Source organism: Hipposideros armiger, unplaced genomic scaffold (assembly GCF_001890085.2).
Source record: "Hipposideros armiger isolate ML-2016 unplaced genomic scaffold, ASM189008v1 scaffold_760, whole genome shotgun sequence".
NCBI classification, from domain to species: Eukaryota; Metazoa; Chordata; class Mammalia; order Chiroptera; family Hipposideridae; genus Hipposideros; species Hipposideros armiger.
Genome location: NW_017732110.1, coordinates 635,780 through 653,104, shown reverse-complemented (window position 1 = coordinate 653,104; position 17,325 = coordinate 635,780). Strand labels below are relative to the sequence as shown.

At 34.5% G+C, this 17,325-nt stretch overlaps 1 protein-coding gene across 1 annotated transcript in view; it reads left to right on the top strand.

The window, feature by feature from the left end:
* EPHA6 (EPH receptor A6) overlaps window positions 1-17,325 on the top strand; it is a 130,547-nt gene that overhangs the window by 69,929 nt on the left and 43,293 nt on the right. The window contains exon 4 of the mRNA XM_019628213.1: window positions 15,467-15,575. Within this exon, the coding sequence (XP_019483758.1) occupies window positions 15,467-15,575 (109 nt within the window). The remainder of the gene's footprint in view (window positions 1-15,466; window positions 15,576-17,325) is intronic.

Below are 17,325 nucleotides of genomic sequence, written 5' to 3'. Positions count from 1 at the left end.
AGGAACATCATTCTGTGGACCCAGAAACACTGTCCCTCCTGTTTCTTTAGCAATCAACGTACTTATGGGTTGGGTCACTTTTTTAAAAAATAGTTACATCATAAAAGGTCTCAGTGCTAACAAACATTATACATAGCCATTAGAAACTCGAACGCTGGAACTGGACAGCACTTAGATTCTGGTTCTGCCACTTCTGTTTGCATAACCATGGCAAGTTAATTAACCTCTCTGTACCTGTTTCACCGTCTACAAGTAGAGATAATAATACGCCTATCTCATATCATCGTTGTGAAGATTAAAAAGGTTAATGTATGTGAAGTGTCGAGAATGTGGATGGCACATGTAAGCACTCTAAAAGTGTTTGTTGTTATAATAATGTCTACCCTTCTTCTGAGGGTGACTTCTTCACTGAGTCCAATATGATTTTTCTGAACGAGGCTGTGCTGTGAATCAGCTGACACTCATCTTCATAATGAAGAAAGAAAAAAATTAAAAGAAAAAAAATGTAAATCTGACAAGAAACCTCCCTGAGGGTACTGTACCCTCTGTGGAATCCTCTTTAGTTTTCAAGTAAAGAATGGCACGACTTATGTCTACCTACCCCACTATACATTTTTTTAAATTAAATAAATATCTCATTGATTTGCACAGGAATAAGCAATCAGAAGAAAATCAAACTTAGCTGTATATTAAAATTTATTATTTGGCTCAGAATAGGCATTAGTTATGCTGTTATATGAGTAATAAGCGCTGACTATCCTATTTGAGGAAGGATCTTATTTTTTCACATTATGGGATAGATACAGGTTTGAGACTATTTGAACTTCTCTAAAATCACATTTTTGCCTTGCAGAATAACTGGACAGAGGGCTACTCCATTCTTTTACAAATTTACCCAAGTTGCTCAGCAGACAAAAAGAGCACAAAGTGGGAACACACCCAAAAGACTTGGGGTTATCTGATGGCCTTTAGTACATTCTTTTTTCCATCGTGTTCTGTACTGCAGCTCTTGAAAGCCTTTGAATTCTTATTCGTGTCCATTAGAGACCCATTTCTCACGGTGTATATTTATCCATCTCAGGAGCTGCATGCACCTTTTTTTAACTGGCTAGCTGTCTTTTTGTCATTTTTCTCTCTTCCTGCTTAAGTACCCTCTGGGATGATAGATTTCAAATTGTATTAAACAGAAACATGCAGTTAAGATACCCAATTAACACCCATAGTTATTTTTTTTAAGTTATAGACCTTTACAGTTGTTTCTTCCTTGAATTCAGCAATATTTTTAAGGTTATAAAAGTATAGCATTCATGGTCAGACTCTACCCTATTCTTGAGATTCTTAATAGCAGGAGGCAAGAAGAATTCAATGAGTTTTTATTTTTAAAACAAATCTCCTGCATTTGAAACTGTGTCTGTCATCATTTTTCCCAATGCTCTTACTGTTTAAGATGGAGGGAGTGATCCTTTACTGGCGAGGAAGGTAAAAAGTGAGTGAATAAGAAATTGATGGTATAATGCACCTTTGCATTGATCACTGAGGCCTCCAGGGCCCAAGGACTTGCATACATAAGGAGAGATGGAGTATCCCACGTGATCCATGCTTGGGAAGACAGCTAAGGAAGTCTCATACGCACCCTTACCTTAAGACTTCCAATAGCTTATACTGTAGAAATTGGGAGACCAGGACAGGAGAATAGCAAAGCTCAGTTTCAAAAATAACAGTTGAAAAAGTACTTTTTGTCAATCTTCAGAAGAGAAGCAGTACAGAAAAACTCAGTCGAAGCTAGATATATGCACCTCTATTGCCAGAAAAAAAATGGAAAAAAAGACTTAACACATGAATGAGTCAACCCAGTAAGTATATAGAATTTAGAAATGTATGTGTTTTAAAAGGGGATAGGATGGACATCTATTACATTTTTGTTAATCATCCAGAATTATTTAAGCAAGAATTTTAATAGAACACACCCAAACATACATATATCTGATCTAAGTCATTAATATCACATACTGAAAATAAGGGTATTTACATGTATAGTCAAATTTCACGTTCTTGGAAGAAAGCTGAATGCTTTAAGCAGCGAACGGCATGACTTTTCCCATATGTAAGTTGACACATGTAAATTGCTCTTAATTTTTATAGGAATGCTTTCTCAGAAAGCTTGACTAAGCAGAGGGTTGTTGATTTTCACTTGAATTTCTCTTTTCCCTAAAAATATTTGAGGCAGTTTAAGACACATATACAAAATGTTTAAAAAATCAGACCTAGAAGTAGAAAATTGATCCATCGCCAAAAGAAGGAGCAAAGTCTCATTTGATCATTGCTACTAGAGAAGCACCTCGTCTGCACCATCTCTGTGAAACTTCTGGCAGCAGCCAGAGGATAGAGAAGTGATCAGGCTTTCATGACAGGAAGTGCAAATGCTGTAGGAAAGACAGATAGAGGGCTCTGAGAAGAAGGGCCTGGAGCAGAGTTTTTCAACAGGCATACATGTGTTTGTTTATTTCATGTGGTGTTTTCTAAGCACAGCCTTTGATAAAAGCAGACTCACAGTAAAGTGTCACTGACTGAAGATGGTTTTTCCATGGTGGGAGTGAGAGGAGGGAGAAAGGAAGGTTACTTACTACATCACGAGCATAAAGACTTCAAAAGAGAAAATATGTCTAGGAAGTGAATGAAAAGAATCACCCTTCAAATTCCTTCTCTAAATATTTTGTCTGTTGGTCAGGAACTGAAAATTAGAATACCCTAAGACCCTTTAATTGCAGGTATCAAATAAATCATGAGCTAGGTTAAACAAAAAGAGATGTAAGAATGTCCCAGAGGGGACTGCAGTGGAAACGTGTAATAAACGTAGGCTTCACAAAGGACTGAAATAAGAGACTGGAAAGCTCTCAACATGAAAGGCAGCCAACCATTGTCTTGGTTCACACAGCCACTCATCTCTGCTTCTCTCTAAAGACTGGTGTTACCCGCATCTATGTTCATTTAGGAAAAGATATCTATCTACCCCATGACTTGCAAGTTCATGTTTCCCTGTCATTTCAACCATGCACCCAAACCTCCAAACTGACTGAATCCTAATACAGAATTCCTGGAAGACAGAATGTGGTTGGCTCAGTGTGAGTCAGATCACCACCCCTAACCCAACTCATAGAACTGGGAGCCAGAGAGAATGGTCAGTCTTCCAAGGCCCTCGCCTGGGGCCAGAGAGAGTTTTTAGAGACAGGGCTAAGCAGATACCCCAGAAGATGGTCCCTAATAACTTTGAGGTTTGTCTTAAATAAAGGCTTATAATGTGAATTCTCTGTTTTCATAGACAGATGGTGCTTTAAAAATAAGGTAAAGATATACAGAAGTTTTTCTACAGTTAAAGCCGGGATGCCCAACCAATATTTTTTCCCATGCAAAAATAAAACCTCCACATATTTGCACTGAAATAGGCTGCAGGCAAAGTAAAGATTGTCCTTAGGAAGCAGATTTGTATCTGCTCCCACAATTAGACACACTCTAGATGGAAAGCATGGAGTTCCACACTGCGGGATACAGTGAGAAAAAAAAAGATGATTCTGCCCTGGAAAATTTTCAAAGCAGGTGTTCCATATCATCAAAAAGACACCCAAGGAGTAATGCTCCCATGGAAAAAGCTATATTAAGCTGCATAGTTCTGCAGCAGGCTTTCCAGGGTAAGCTATGGGAAAAAAAGGATGCTTATACAAAATGGAATAGGTTGTCTTGTTTTGTAGAGTTTTGATCCATTGCCTTTGGTCTCCAAGAAAACGATTTTAGTTTTGATAAAGCTGATGACACACAATTATTTCTGGCAGCAGTAGGACGGCAGAAATCAATTCTAGTTGAAAATTAAACCCAGTCATCAGCATACAGGAAGAGGCTTATCTTTCTATTTATCAAGATGGCACATACCCAGTTTGTCTATAATAATCAGTATCATATCATGGAGATATTAGTTTAAAGGATGAATACATAAAACACTACTCTTTTTATATTACATGAAATTCTTGATGGGAATATCAGGAAGTTTTACCCCGTTAGGTCATTTTTAGGGGGGTATTTACGCCCACATTTTCAGATTCATAGTACTAAGCCTCACTTTTGAGTCAAAGCTTAGTGAAAAGATCAACATGCACACTATTTTATTTTCTTGAAAGTAGTAGTAGTAAGTACAATCGTAGGGTAATACTGTTCCTAAAACCATCTTGCTTCTAATACAAAATATTTAACTTGGAGACCTCACACATGGTTTAAGGGAAAGAATAAAGTAAGTAATTGAGGGGACCCTGAGAAAATTGATCAAGCTATAGTTTTGTGGGACTGGAGGTTTGGCCCTTCCTAAAAATACACTGGGCTCTCCTTGAATCTTTCCAGAATCAATTACAGTGATTGGTTAGAAGTTGAAGCAAATAGTTTGCTGTTATTGAGAACAGGCTTCCAACAGTTGCAAACAATGATCCCAAACCTTCTACAACTTACTCACTTTCAGGGGATGGTTGAATGAGTTTTGGCATATGGAGTAGCAGGTCCCTGTTAGGTACCTGGGATCTAAATTACTTGGGGCACTTAAATTGGGTCCATAAAGCTGAGAAAAATTTCCCCCACCCATCTCCAACATTGTTGGTTATCTGTGCTTCTATAAATACTTCCACTGAAGTTATATAAGGGACAAGTATAGCCTCAAATCTGCTTTATCATTAAGTATGGAAATTCAGTAAAAGACTTCCACAGAAATTTTTTTAGCCCCAGATTTGGTGTAATGAGGTTTTAATTAGATGGGTTTCCATCAGTTTCTTCCACCATCTGATTTTAACATGCTGTCCTGCTAAACTTACCAGAAATGTCTGTACCTTTGATTTTATTTTTGGTTTGGTGGTTTGCTTGTTTTTATATCTATGCAGTTTTTATTAAAGCAGTACATTCCATACATTAAATATACAACAGGCAGGACTGATTTCCCCCTGACCTGTCAGTTTATTCAAGAAAAAAACAAAAGGATTCACTCCAGGCTGAGCATTTGCTATTCTTCATATAACAAAAGGCTGTTTTACAAAAGTACTGCACCACAACCACCCCATGTCACATATCCTTCCAATCCTATCCATTCAGTTGTGGGGGCAAACAGATTCAAGAGACCATGTTCAATTAAAAGAAAAATTAATAGTAAATTGAGATAGAAAACATCAAGCTTAAGCAACATAATAAACAATGAGAGGTTACTAGTACCTCATTTGGAAATATTAAGACCCATTTACTCTCCCTTCCCCTCATATTAGGATATGAATCTGGATAAATACAGTTAAATTCTTTCCTCCCTGGTTCATAATATTAAATAATACTCAATTTCAAGTCACAAAAACTCAACTGGCTTAATGAAAAGTGGGACAATATTGCTGTATATAACTGCAAAGTCAAGGAGTAGTGCGATTCAGGCCAAATCCAGGCTCTCCAAACATGTCCTCAATCCTTTCTCAGTCTCAGTTCTGCTTTGTCCAGTAAAAATGGAATGAATGGAGATATCTCACATCTCCAATTACTCTACTCCTGAACCTGAGAATGAATGGTAGCTTGAGAAAAACATAAGCATGCTGACTGATACCACTTTAAATTTTCCTGATCCATCCCTTGCCTCTCTCTCCAACTTCCCATTCTGCCTCATGATATATATTTCAGACATCTCAAAGCACATATAAACAACTTCTGGAGATGTGCTGTTTTGTGTCTCCATATTTGTGATGTTTCTTCCAGCTAGAATTGTCCCAGTATCTACTCATCACCCTAGTGATTTGCAATTGGGTTTTAATCATTCCAGATTTCGCTTAAAAATCACCTCCTTTTTAAACCTTCCTTCATTTTCTCTTATGGAGGTTATCACACATCACCCTCACATGTACTTTCATTTTAGAAACAATTTTACTGCATTACAATTAAAGTTTACTTATCTATCTCCCTCACTAAAGGCGTTTTCTTTACCTCCCAAGTCCCTATATCACACTGTCTAGCATATTCTAAATGATTAATATTTTTGTTGGTTTTGAATGAATAATGAATTGATGAATGAGAATTTCCTCAAGAAATTTTCTAGAACTTTTTCTAATAATCAAGGTCTGTTTTTTATCAGGATTATTTTCATTTAATATTTTTCTATGAAAAATAGATTCTCAATAAATTTTTGAGTTTATAAACCTTATGAAATTTGTGATTTCTAATGGCAGTACATTTCATTACAAAGCTATTTACCTCAAACCACTAGTGGTTCTAGTAAGATGTATAACCTCAGTGCATAGATATGCCCACCAATACGCAAATACCCACTATTAATATTATGGTACATGTTGAAGAGTATTTGGAATTGAACATCATTTGATCCAGGTCAGTGACTCAGGGAATTTTTGAAATTTGTAAGGAAATTCTATGATATACTGGATCTTAAAAAAAAAAAAAAGAATGAAATATGTATGTATGAAAACATGTTTTTCAATTGCAAAAAAAAATGTTATTAAAGACCTATCTCAACTGCCAGTAACAATATGAAATATAGACAATTACAAATTAAATACTTGACATTTAGAATGTTAGTAGCTCCAGGAATTTAAATGTCTCAATCTCTTTTCTTTGTTCTTTGATATTTGTCACATGAAGTCTACCTGTAGCAAGGCATCTTGTCTGTTTATTAATGCATACAAAAATCTCTTTTAAAAAAAGACAGAAAGTATTTCATCATGCTGAACTACTTGTGTCTACTTCCGCCTCTCCATCAGGTTGTACCAAACTTACATTTTCCAATTATCCTTGTGTCATTTGATGTTTTTATCTGACAAGTAAATTAAGGTCATCAGGAAGAGTGAATCTTGAAATCTTCTGTGTCCCAAGGTCGCCAAAGTTTGATGTACTCTATTACGTTGTTTTGGAGAAGTGGCAGGGCAGTGGCAGAAAGCACAGTTGTGAAATGATTTTCTGAAAAAAGATAATCCCAGCTCAGGGTCTCTACGTCAGCAGAAATGACCCATGAGGTTTGTTTTCATCCATCTGAGAATTCAATAACTGGCTTACTTGAGTGCAACAGAAAATCTCTTGCCATTCTCTCTCTGTCTTTTTTTTTTCCCCCCACCAATCTTAGACATATTTTCCTGTTCATAGATGCCATCAAATATTGAATGAATGCAAAAAAAATGTTAATAAAATACCAGACCAATACCTCTTCCTTTAAATATCTACTTCATTCAAAGCCTAGGCAGGTATATGAGTAAAAAAAAAAAAATTTAACTCACACTATTTCTATTAATTTATCTTTGAATATATTAAATGCCAAAATACTAATGCATAAGGATCATTTACAAACTAGAACATTTGTAAGCATTAATATTACCAAATAAATCACACGTGAAAATTCTTCTTTAGCCAGGGGCATTTAATTCTTATATCTAGAATGTGTTCTTTATCTCTTCTGCACAAAAATATGGCTATGCTGTGTAAGGCACTATGCTAATTCCATGGGATGTAGAAAATTGAAAGATGATTATTTCTGACCTCAAGAAGCGCATAATGTAGTTGAAACATGACAAAAAAAAGAAAGAAATTCTATAAAAATGAATCATATTTTGATAGTTGAAGTTTTCAGACAGAGATTTGGTTTTAAAAGTACTACTTTTATAATTTTTAAACATTTTGGAGAGAAAATATTTTTCAAATCATGCATCCACTAACTCCTACCCTTTAAAATAAAATATTTTAGACATAGCTCAGCATGTTTAATTGACCTTGGATGATCATGTTAATTTATTAAGGTCTAACATAGTGAGTTTTTGAATTTTATAGGGTTATTTGATCCTAAATTCTTGGTTTCTGAATAGTGTAGAGTTTGGAATCTTATGTCAGATTTTAGTTTGCCCGGTTCTTTCAGTCAGCCTAGTCGTATACACTTTCATTCTTCTTTCTCTACTTACATATCTCACCCCTGGCCTTAACTTATTTCATTTACTTCTGTTTTGTGAACTTGAAAATCAGTAACCATGTCTGAAGTAAGAGTGTGAGGCATCGGAGCTATTTTATGGAGTAAATGATGTGTTCTCTAATATGCGGACATCTGTCAGATGTCTCCTCAGAGGCTCCTTTTGTCCGTCTTATTTGCCGTTGCTTCACTGCATTCCACACAACTGAAGTTGCCGTATAGCTGAATTAAAATTCATGTGATCCGATGAGCATCTGAGCTACAAAAATAACTTGGGATCAAGGGGAAATGGGGTTGAATCTAAGAAATTCTTTTTTTTTAATTAAAGTTTATTGGGGTGACAATTGTTAGCAAAGTTACATAGATTTCAGGAGTACAATTCTGTATACATCATCTATATATCACATAGTGTGTTCACCACCCAGAGTCAGTTCTCTTTCCATCACCATATATTTGATCCCCTTTACCTTCATATACCACACCCCTCATGCTTACCCTCCGGTAACCACTAAATTATTGTCTGTGTCTATAAGTTTTGTTTCTTCATTTGCTTTTCTTGTTCTTTTGTTGTTTTCAGTTTTATATACCACATATCACATATGGTTCTCTACTTTTTCTGTCTGACTTATTTTGCTTAGCATTATAATCTCAAGATCCATCCATGTTGTTGCAAATGGCACTATTTCATCTTTTCTTGTGGCCGAGTAGTATTCCAGTGTATATATACCACATCTTCTTTATCCAATTATCTATCGAAGGACACTTTTGTTTCCATGTCTTGGCCACCATAAATAAAGCTGCAATGAACACCGAAGCACATATATCTTTACAAATAAAGGTTTTCAGATTTTTGGGGTAGATACCCAGGAGAGGGATTGCTGGCTCATATGGTAATTATATTCTTAATTTTTTGAGGAACCTCCACACTGCCTTCCATTGTGGCTGCACCAATCTGCATTCCCACCAATAGTGTGTGAGGGTTCCTTTTTCTCCACAGCCTCTCCAACACTTGCTATTATTTGTCTTGTTGATGACAGCCATTCTAACTGGTGCGAGGTGATATCTCACTGTGGTTTTTATTTGCCTTTCTCTGATGATTAGTGATGTTGAGCATTTTTTCATATGTATATTGGCCTTTTGTATGTCCTTTTTTGGAGAAATGTCTATTCAGGTCCTCTACCCATTTTTTAATTGGGTCATTTATTACCAGCTATAAAATCAACATACAGAAGTCCATTGCATTCCTATATATTAACAATGAAACCTCAGAAAAAGACATTTAAAAAAAACTCCCTTTTGCAATTACAGAAAAAAAAATACCTAGGAATAAACTGAATCTAAGAAACCCTTAAAATTTAGGAATGACAGGGTTAATCAACCTGAAGGCAAAGCAGATAATTGTGTGAGGGTCGAGTCTAAAGATTTAGGACTGGCCATCTCTGAGAATGGTGGACCCGCTTTGATGGGATGATTTTACCCTCTAGGCAATGAGGAAGACGCTGAATATTTTAAATTGTTATTTTGAAGAATAATTATCTGGCCACATACTGTGGGATGGATTGGGGAGAGACATTGTGGAAAGGCCATCTAATAGAAAATTAGGTAACTAGCCTACACAGATGAGGCTGAAGCCTGAATGAGGCTGTGCCCATGGTAATGAAGACAAGATAATGTATTACATGATAAAAATTTGACTCTGGACATGGAGTTGTACGGAAAGGTAAAATCAATGATGATCTCACTTTTCAAGTTCAGGTAGCCAAGAGAATAGCATTATGTACAAAATCACAAGATTTTGTTCATCTAGAAAAAATATTTCCTCAGCTTTCATTCATATGTCACACTCTACATGAACATACTTATGTGTTGAATTCTACGGTTTGATTAGTCTCCAATATATATTGCTATGTCTTTATACAAGTGCTTCATTTCATAGGGTTACTCCATTCCTAATTATGATACATGACCTAAGAGGGGATTTTTTTTCCTGGAAAAAAATGCTAAGGATTTCCTAATTGGTTGTTAATAAATCTTAAGATTAATTTACTGGATACTGACAGTCCATTACTTTGTTGAGATTTCTGCTGTGCTTTAAAAAATCATTTTGGTGAAATGATGAGATAATATCCTTTGAAATTTTTACATTTCATCAAGTATTGGGAGTCATAAGTAAAACATGTGAATATGAAACAAATATACTCCATTTAATTATTTCACTGGGCAGCATTTTGAGAAATACTTTAATACTCTCCCCAAAAATCTTGTGGTATCTTCAATAACTTAAAAGAAAAAACTTCATAATAGAAAAGAGTTAACTTTAAAAAGCTATTCTGCAGAAGATGACACAGAATACAAATAACAGATTTTACTTTGACATGTAAATATAAACTAGAATAATCTTGATTACAGAGAGACAAAATAGTATGCCTCCATAAAAGAAAATTCTTGGGTTAAAAATAGCCAAATTGCTTTTCTCTCATGCTTTCCTAAATGCATGAAATCTATTTTTAATCGTTTTTTAAGTGTTTGGGATTCAAGTAAAAACTTCACTTTTGTCCTTTTAAATCAACTAAAGTAAATTGCACTTAATAATGTCATCCTGACATATGCCACGCATTGGCTAGCTGTTAAGCCTTTGTTCCTAACAATTTGCAACTCTTAGGAAAATGTCTTTCTCTTAAGGAAGTGTGCTTCTTTCCAAATTCATACAATGAAGTATATCATTTTAATGTACTTGTGTTTTTCTAAGACTACAGCCTCATTCCTTTAAGCAAAGGGACATTTCCAATCAACTAGTCACAAATGCATTTCGCTTCTTACTATGGATTTCATTGTGTTTCTTTTTAAGGACACGTTTGCTCTCTAGGGTGCAACTTAATGTGAGTAAATTATAGTATACATTTTCTCCTACAAAACTAAGTAGAAATAATCTCAGGATTGAAAAATGAATAGCTGGTGCTAACAGACAAGTTTCACAACAGAGGAATTTGTAGCTATACTGTATTTTTATGGAATCCAATTGCTAGATGATTTCTATGGTTTATTTATTTGTCTAAATGTCTATTTAAATTAATCCAAGTCTTTGAGGCCTCTAACCAAGGAACAGCTCGCAGCCAGTCTCCCTCTTCTCCCCCACCCCTTCCTCCTTCTAACACTACATTTCCAAATCCCCACTCTGCTGACTCACTGCCAGGGGCTGCATATTGTCTTCCAGAGCACCCTGAAATTTCCCTTTTGTAACAATTCTTACACTTACAATAATTTGTTCATTGTCTATCTTCCCCAGTGAATTCTAAATCCAAGAGGGTAGTAACTGCCTTTTTTGTTCATTCCTGTATCCCCAGTGTCTACCTCAGTGCCTGCCATGTAATAGGTGCTCAATAAACATTTGTTGAATGAAATAATAAATTCTAAGCCTTGGATTCACATTTCTAAGCATAAATGCCTCAATTTGTTAAAGGTAGAAGTCTGTACTTTCTAGTATCTCCTGCCTTCTAGGAAGCATTATCCTTAAGCATATAGAATAACTGGATTCTTCTGATTGAACTTTTGAGTTGAGTAGGCTTACTTCACATACACAGTATAGTTAACATCAGGGTAAATCTTTAACTATCAAGTGGAAAGTGAGGATACGGATTACCCCTAGAGTAATCTGAGTTTTTCTTGCCAGAATCATTTAATGTAAACAATCATTCAATCTATTATGCAAACAAATATTTATTGAGCTCCTACCCTGTATCAGGCACTACAGGTTGAATACTAGATTAGTTTCTTAGAGCTACTATAACAAATTACCACACACTTAGTGGCTTAAAACAGCAGAAATTTATTTTCTTACGATTATGGAGACCAGAAGCACACTCTGTCCTAAATTTCCAGGAGAGGATCCTTCCTTGGCTCTTCTAGCTTCAGGTGGCTCCAGCATTTTTTGACTTGTAACTGCATAACTCCAATCTCTACCTCTATCTTCACGTGGACTTCTCTTTGTCTTCTCTTCTTCTGTCTCTTATAGGACACTTGTCTTTGGATTTTAACCCACCCAGTTAATCCAAGATAATTGACATTCTTAATTACACCTGCAAATTTTTTGTGGGGGTGGGGTAAAAGGTAGAGGGGATGTCAATAGTAATTTCAATAAAACATGATAGAAATTTATTGGTAGAAATAGTAGAGTCTGTGGGAATGTGTCTGGGGATGTAAACAAATCTAAACAACAAGAAAAAAGCTTCACAAACGATGCCATGTTCATGTAGGAGGATTGAGTAGAATTCACCATGAGAGCTAGTTTGGCACAAAGAAGTAGAAGAAACTCAGCATGGTTAGAGAATGATAAGAGATAATCTGGAGATATATATATAATACTAGAGCCAGTTGTATAGAGCCTTTTAACAAAGTTAAGAGCTTTGGACTTCATGCTGAGATAAAGAAAGAGCTCTATGATTGACCAACACTAATATGATAAAAAGGCAGAAATTATCCTTGTCAGAACCAAGAGCTGCAGGAGGCACTAAGTGTTCCTCTTATTTCCATATGGCATAGGTTGAGTGTTCTTATTTTCATATGGCAAGTCTTATTCTTCCCAATATTTGATTGTAGCTTTATGGCTAACACTCTTGCAGCAAATTTGGTCCTGTCCAAAACGTCCACAAAGATATTTGGTCCGTGACAAAAGGCCCTTGATATTTGGTCCTGTCTAAAATGTACATTCTTAGAACACAAATCCTAATAAAAAATAACTAATACAATTTTAACCAAGTTAAGTGTATTATTTAAAAAATCATGAACAAATGCCTCCATGGACATTTTGGACAGGACCAAATATGACCAAATATCAAGGACCTTTTGGCATGGGCTAAACGTCTCAGGGAACATTTTGGCTAAGACCAAATATCAAGTAGCAAATTAATAACACAATATCATAGTAAAATTGCTCTGAAAAATTGTGACAAGGATATTTAATTCAACATTCTCATTTTACAAACATGAAACTAAGATCAAGGAAGGTTATGATTGTTCTAGGACACACAAAAGAGCTGGATCTAACCAGTTGTTCTGTTTGTGAAAATGGCAGTATAAAATACTGTCAATGGTATGGGCTTGGAGCCTGACAAATTAGGGCTGCATTGCCAGCTTTCCTATGTACAAGAAATGTGACCTTAGCCGAGTAATATCTGTAACCACTTAAACTAAGAATAATACTAGAATCTACCTATTGAGACTATTGTGCAGACAAATTTGATAATGAATTTGAAGCACTAAACATAGTGCTAGGAGGATAGTTTACCATTAAATAAATAATGTCTGTTGTTGATGATGGTGATGTCCATAATGTTTTCACAATCATCTAGCCCATCATCCATTGCATTTTACTCTGTGTACAATAGTGCATCAGATTATACACTCTTATTTTCAAATGACATGTATTTATATGTATTTTTCTCCACAAAGGAGATTGGGGTTTAGGACTCCTAGTACAAAGGTTTAAGAAACAACAAGATAGGAATATGCCTTTTTCAGTGTCACAACTTAATATTCTCTTATCCAATTAAAATTTTAATTGAAGCAAAGTTTGTAAATATGTAATCACAAGAGTAAAAAAGATTTTTTAGTAAAATGGGCAGTTTACTAAGCTATTGTTTAAGTAAAACAACTCAATTTTCTGTAAAAAGGGAGTCTGATTTTCAAAAAACACAAGATTACATAATTTTCTCCTCCATTTGAACTTTGAATACATGGTCAAAATAAATTACTTGATACCTAGCTATCATGAAAATATTTGCTCCAGGCTTAAAACTCTTAAACTACATTATATATTTTACAAATACAACATTTGCTAAGTAAATGATGTTTTCTTCTAAAATGCTATTTCCTTTATCTTCAAAAAGTTAATATTGTTTTCTGTAACATCTATTTCTTACAATTTGTTATTCAACAATTTTCAATGACAAAATGTGACATTGTACAGCAAACATTAATTCACATGATGTTAATGCTAGTTTGAAGATTAAGAAATTCAGTGAGGACCAAATAAAAAATCTTTAGTACATTATACATTATGCAACTATTTAACTTTTCTCTGTACAGATTATGAACTAAAACTCAACATTTAAATAGATTGCCTGGAAATATCTTGATTAAATCCTAGTGACTAAAATCTAATTCTAAGGTTTAATACATTTCTCACTGAAAACAGAACATAAATGATTTTTGTTTTTATTTAAATTTAGATTCCTTAAAAGGCATCTTAAATACTGTGACAGGTTTCTTACTGACTCCATAATAACATTTAAGGTTTAGATATTCTCTAGTAGATATGTCATTTTTATGAGGATATTACTCTGGATATAAATTTGGATATAGTATACTGCATGCTTGGTTCCCAGGGAAAGACCTACTTCTGTGGAAACCATAAAGTACTGAAGTCTAATAAATTAATATGGCAGAGAATTAATTGGTTTGCTTGTCAGTTCTTTCTTTGATTCAATTTGCTACTTATAACTGATTAGATTAATAGACTCTTTATAGTGGTCAAAATAAAAATCAAGCTTTATTCAAGTTAAGGGATATTAGAGGGACAGATTGATTTAATATTTTAGAATATTGATAACTAACTGAATTATTACTGTAAGTTATAGCATTGGAAGGAAAAATGAAGCAAAAATCTAGAAGGCTGAATCCTGGTGATAATCAAGTGTGACCTTAGGCAAGTTCTTTTACTTCTGTGGGCTTCAGTTTCCTTACCTTTATTATTAAACAAATGCCCATATCTTATCCCATAAAAATTACATCTGATTAAAACTTCAGTAATACAGAGGAGAGTGCTGAATAATTAATTGAACTAAGGAAACTTAGGAAACATGTAGACCATATGGTTTTAAGTTATGATTTTGTCAATGAGAGAAGTAATCTGTTGTTACCATATACTATCTAGTCTTTTCTTTAGAAAAAGAAGCTTTTAAGTATCGTTTTCTTAATTACTGCCAGTCAAACATCTGAGCACAAACTATGTATACCCTTGTGCGTGGAAGTGAGAATCTATAACTTTAATGTTTGAATTAAGATCTATTAAATATAAAGAACGTCATTCTTAAAATAAATTATCCAACAGTCTTTCAGCCTTATGGAAACAGACACCAAAACTGTGTAAAGTCTGGTCTGTTGGCCAGTGTTTAAGGAAATAAACTAGCACTTACATAAATAAATTCCTTAAGGCCATCTGCTGATTTAATTTTACAACACATACTTAATCTTAAAACACAGGGTACTAAGAATCCTTCTACTTTATTGGTAATTTTGTTTAAAAAGAAGACGGGTTTGTGCTGTGGGTTATGACCTCAACTTTCAGCCCTTATTTTGGGTTTGCATGCTATGTGCCCAATAAAGTGCAAATGTGATAGGGTTTTCTGGTATCCATTACCATATTTTCAAGCATATACTAAGTTGTAAAGTCATCTTGGTAATGAAATGTCACCCAGGGAAATTTTAATATTGTGTGTGTTTCAGCTTCTGACATGGCTGCAGAACAGGGGCAGATTCTCGTGATAGCCACCGCAGCTGTCGGGGGATTCACTCTGCTCGTCATTCTTACCTTGTTCTTCCTAATCACCGGGAGGTAACTGCAGTACACGGATTATGTCCAAGATATGTGCATAAACATTCTTTTCATACACTGTGTATTCAGATACATTTAAAAGTAACAAAGAACACCTGAGAGAAAAAGGGATCGGGGTAGATTCTGCTCAGACGGTGAACTTTGTAAGACAACAGAACCACCATGGCTCAGTGTCAACAAGTTCCTGAATATGAAGGAACCAAATACTTGAAAAAGCTGAAAATGATAAATTTCCATTCAATAAGTTAATTCTTTGTTTTTTCCCTTTATTACAATTAAATTATACTATGAAAGGGATTAAAAAAATTTAACAGAGACATTGAACAGTTTATATGGAAGTTCATTATAAATAGTGTTACAGAAATGTGTCATTTTTAATTCATTAAATATTAAAAGTATCTATATTAGAATTACATTAATTGGTTATAAAGCCAATATTTCTCAACTTTAGAGTAATATGGATGAAAATTTAAAGTAATAGTACATTTAACAAAGCAAAAGACCTAAAGCTGTATCCTGACTAACTGACTAGCATCACCCATCTAAACCTTCTATTTCATACATATTATCTTCACACACTTCTTTGTATTGTTGCTCAGTGCTGACAAGGATGTGGAGAAAAGAGAACCCTTGAGCACTTTTGGTGGTACTGCAAATTGGTACAGCCACTATGGAAAACAACATGGAAGTTCCTCAAAAACTTAACAATGGAACTACCTTATGACCCATCAATTCCACTTATCGGTATTTACGTAAAGAATTCCAAAACACTAATTCAAAAAAATATATTCATCCCTATGTTCACTACACTATCCAAGATAAGGAAAAACCAAAATGCCATCAACAGACAACTGGATAAATAAATTGTGGTGCATATATACAATGGAATATTACTCTGCCATAAAAAGGAATGAAATAGTCCCATTAGGACAACATAGATGGACCTAGAGGGCATTATGCTAAGACTGAGAAAGTCAAATACCATATGATCTTACTTATATGTGGAATCTAAAGAATAAAATAAATGAACAAACAAACCAGGAACAGACTCATAAATACAGAGAACAAACTGATAGGTACTAGGTGGGAGTGAGGTTGAGGGCTGAGTGAGAAAGGTGAAGGAATTGTGAAGTACAAATTGGCAGTTACAAAATAGTCACAGGGATGTGAAATACATATGGGAAATATAGTCAATAATATTGTAAAAACTATGTATAGTGTCAAATGGGTAGTAGACATATTGAGGGGATCACTTCATAAATTACATATCTAACCAATACACTATTCACCTGAAACTAATATAAAATAATAGTGAATGTCAACTATAATTTTTTTAAAATAGTCATGGGATATAAAGTACAGCATAGGGGATATAGTCAATAATGTTGTAATAACTATGTACAGTATCAGGTGGGTAATAGACTTATTGAGGATATCACTTTGTGAGGTATATCAATGTGTAATTATTATGTTGTTTAGTACATCTAAATTAATAAGAAAATTGTTTTAAAAAAGAATAAACTTTACTATATTTTCATTGCCATTTATAACATAAGTGCTACCCATACATTGTGACTTTGGGTGCAGTGATATCTTGATAATACTTTTTTTATCGTGGTATTGCACATAATTTAAAGACAGGTAATTTGGAACCCAGAGAGATTATTCAGTTATTAAAGTACAATGGAGTCCAATAAGGTGATCTTAACTCCAAAGACACAAATCATATCATGTTAACTAAACTGTGATA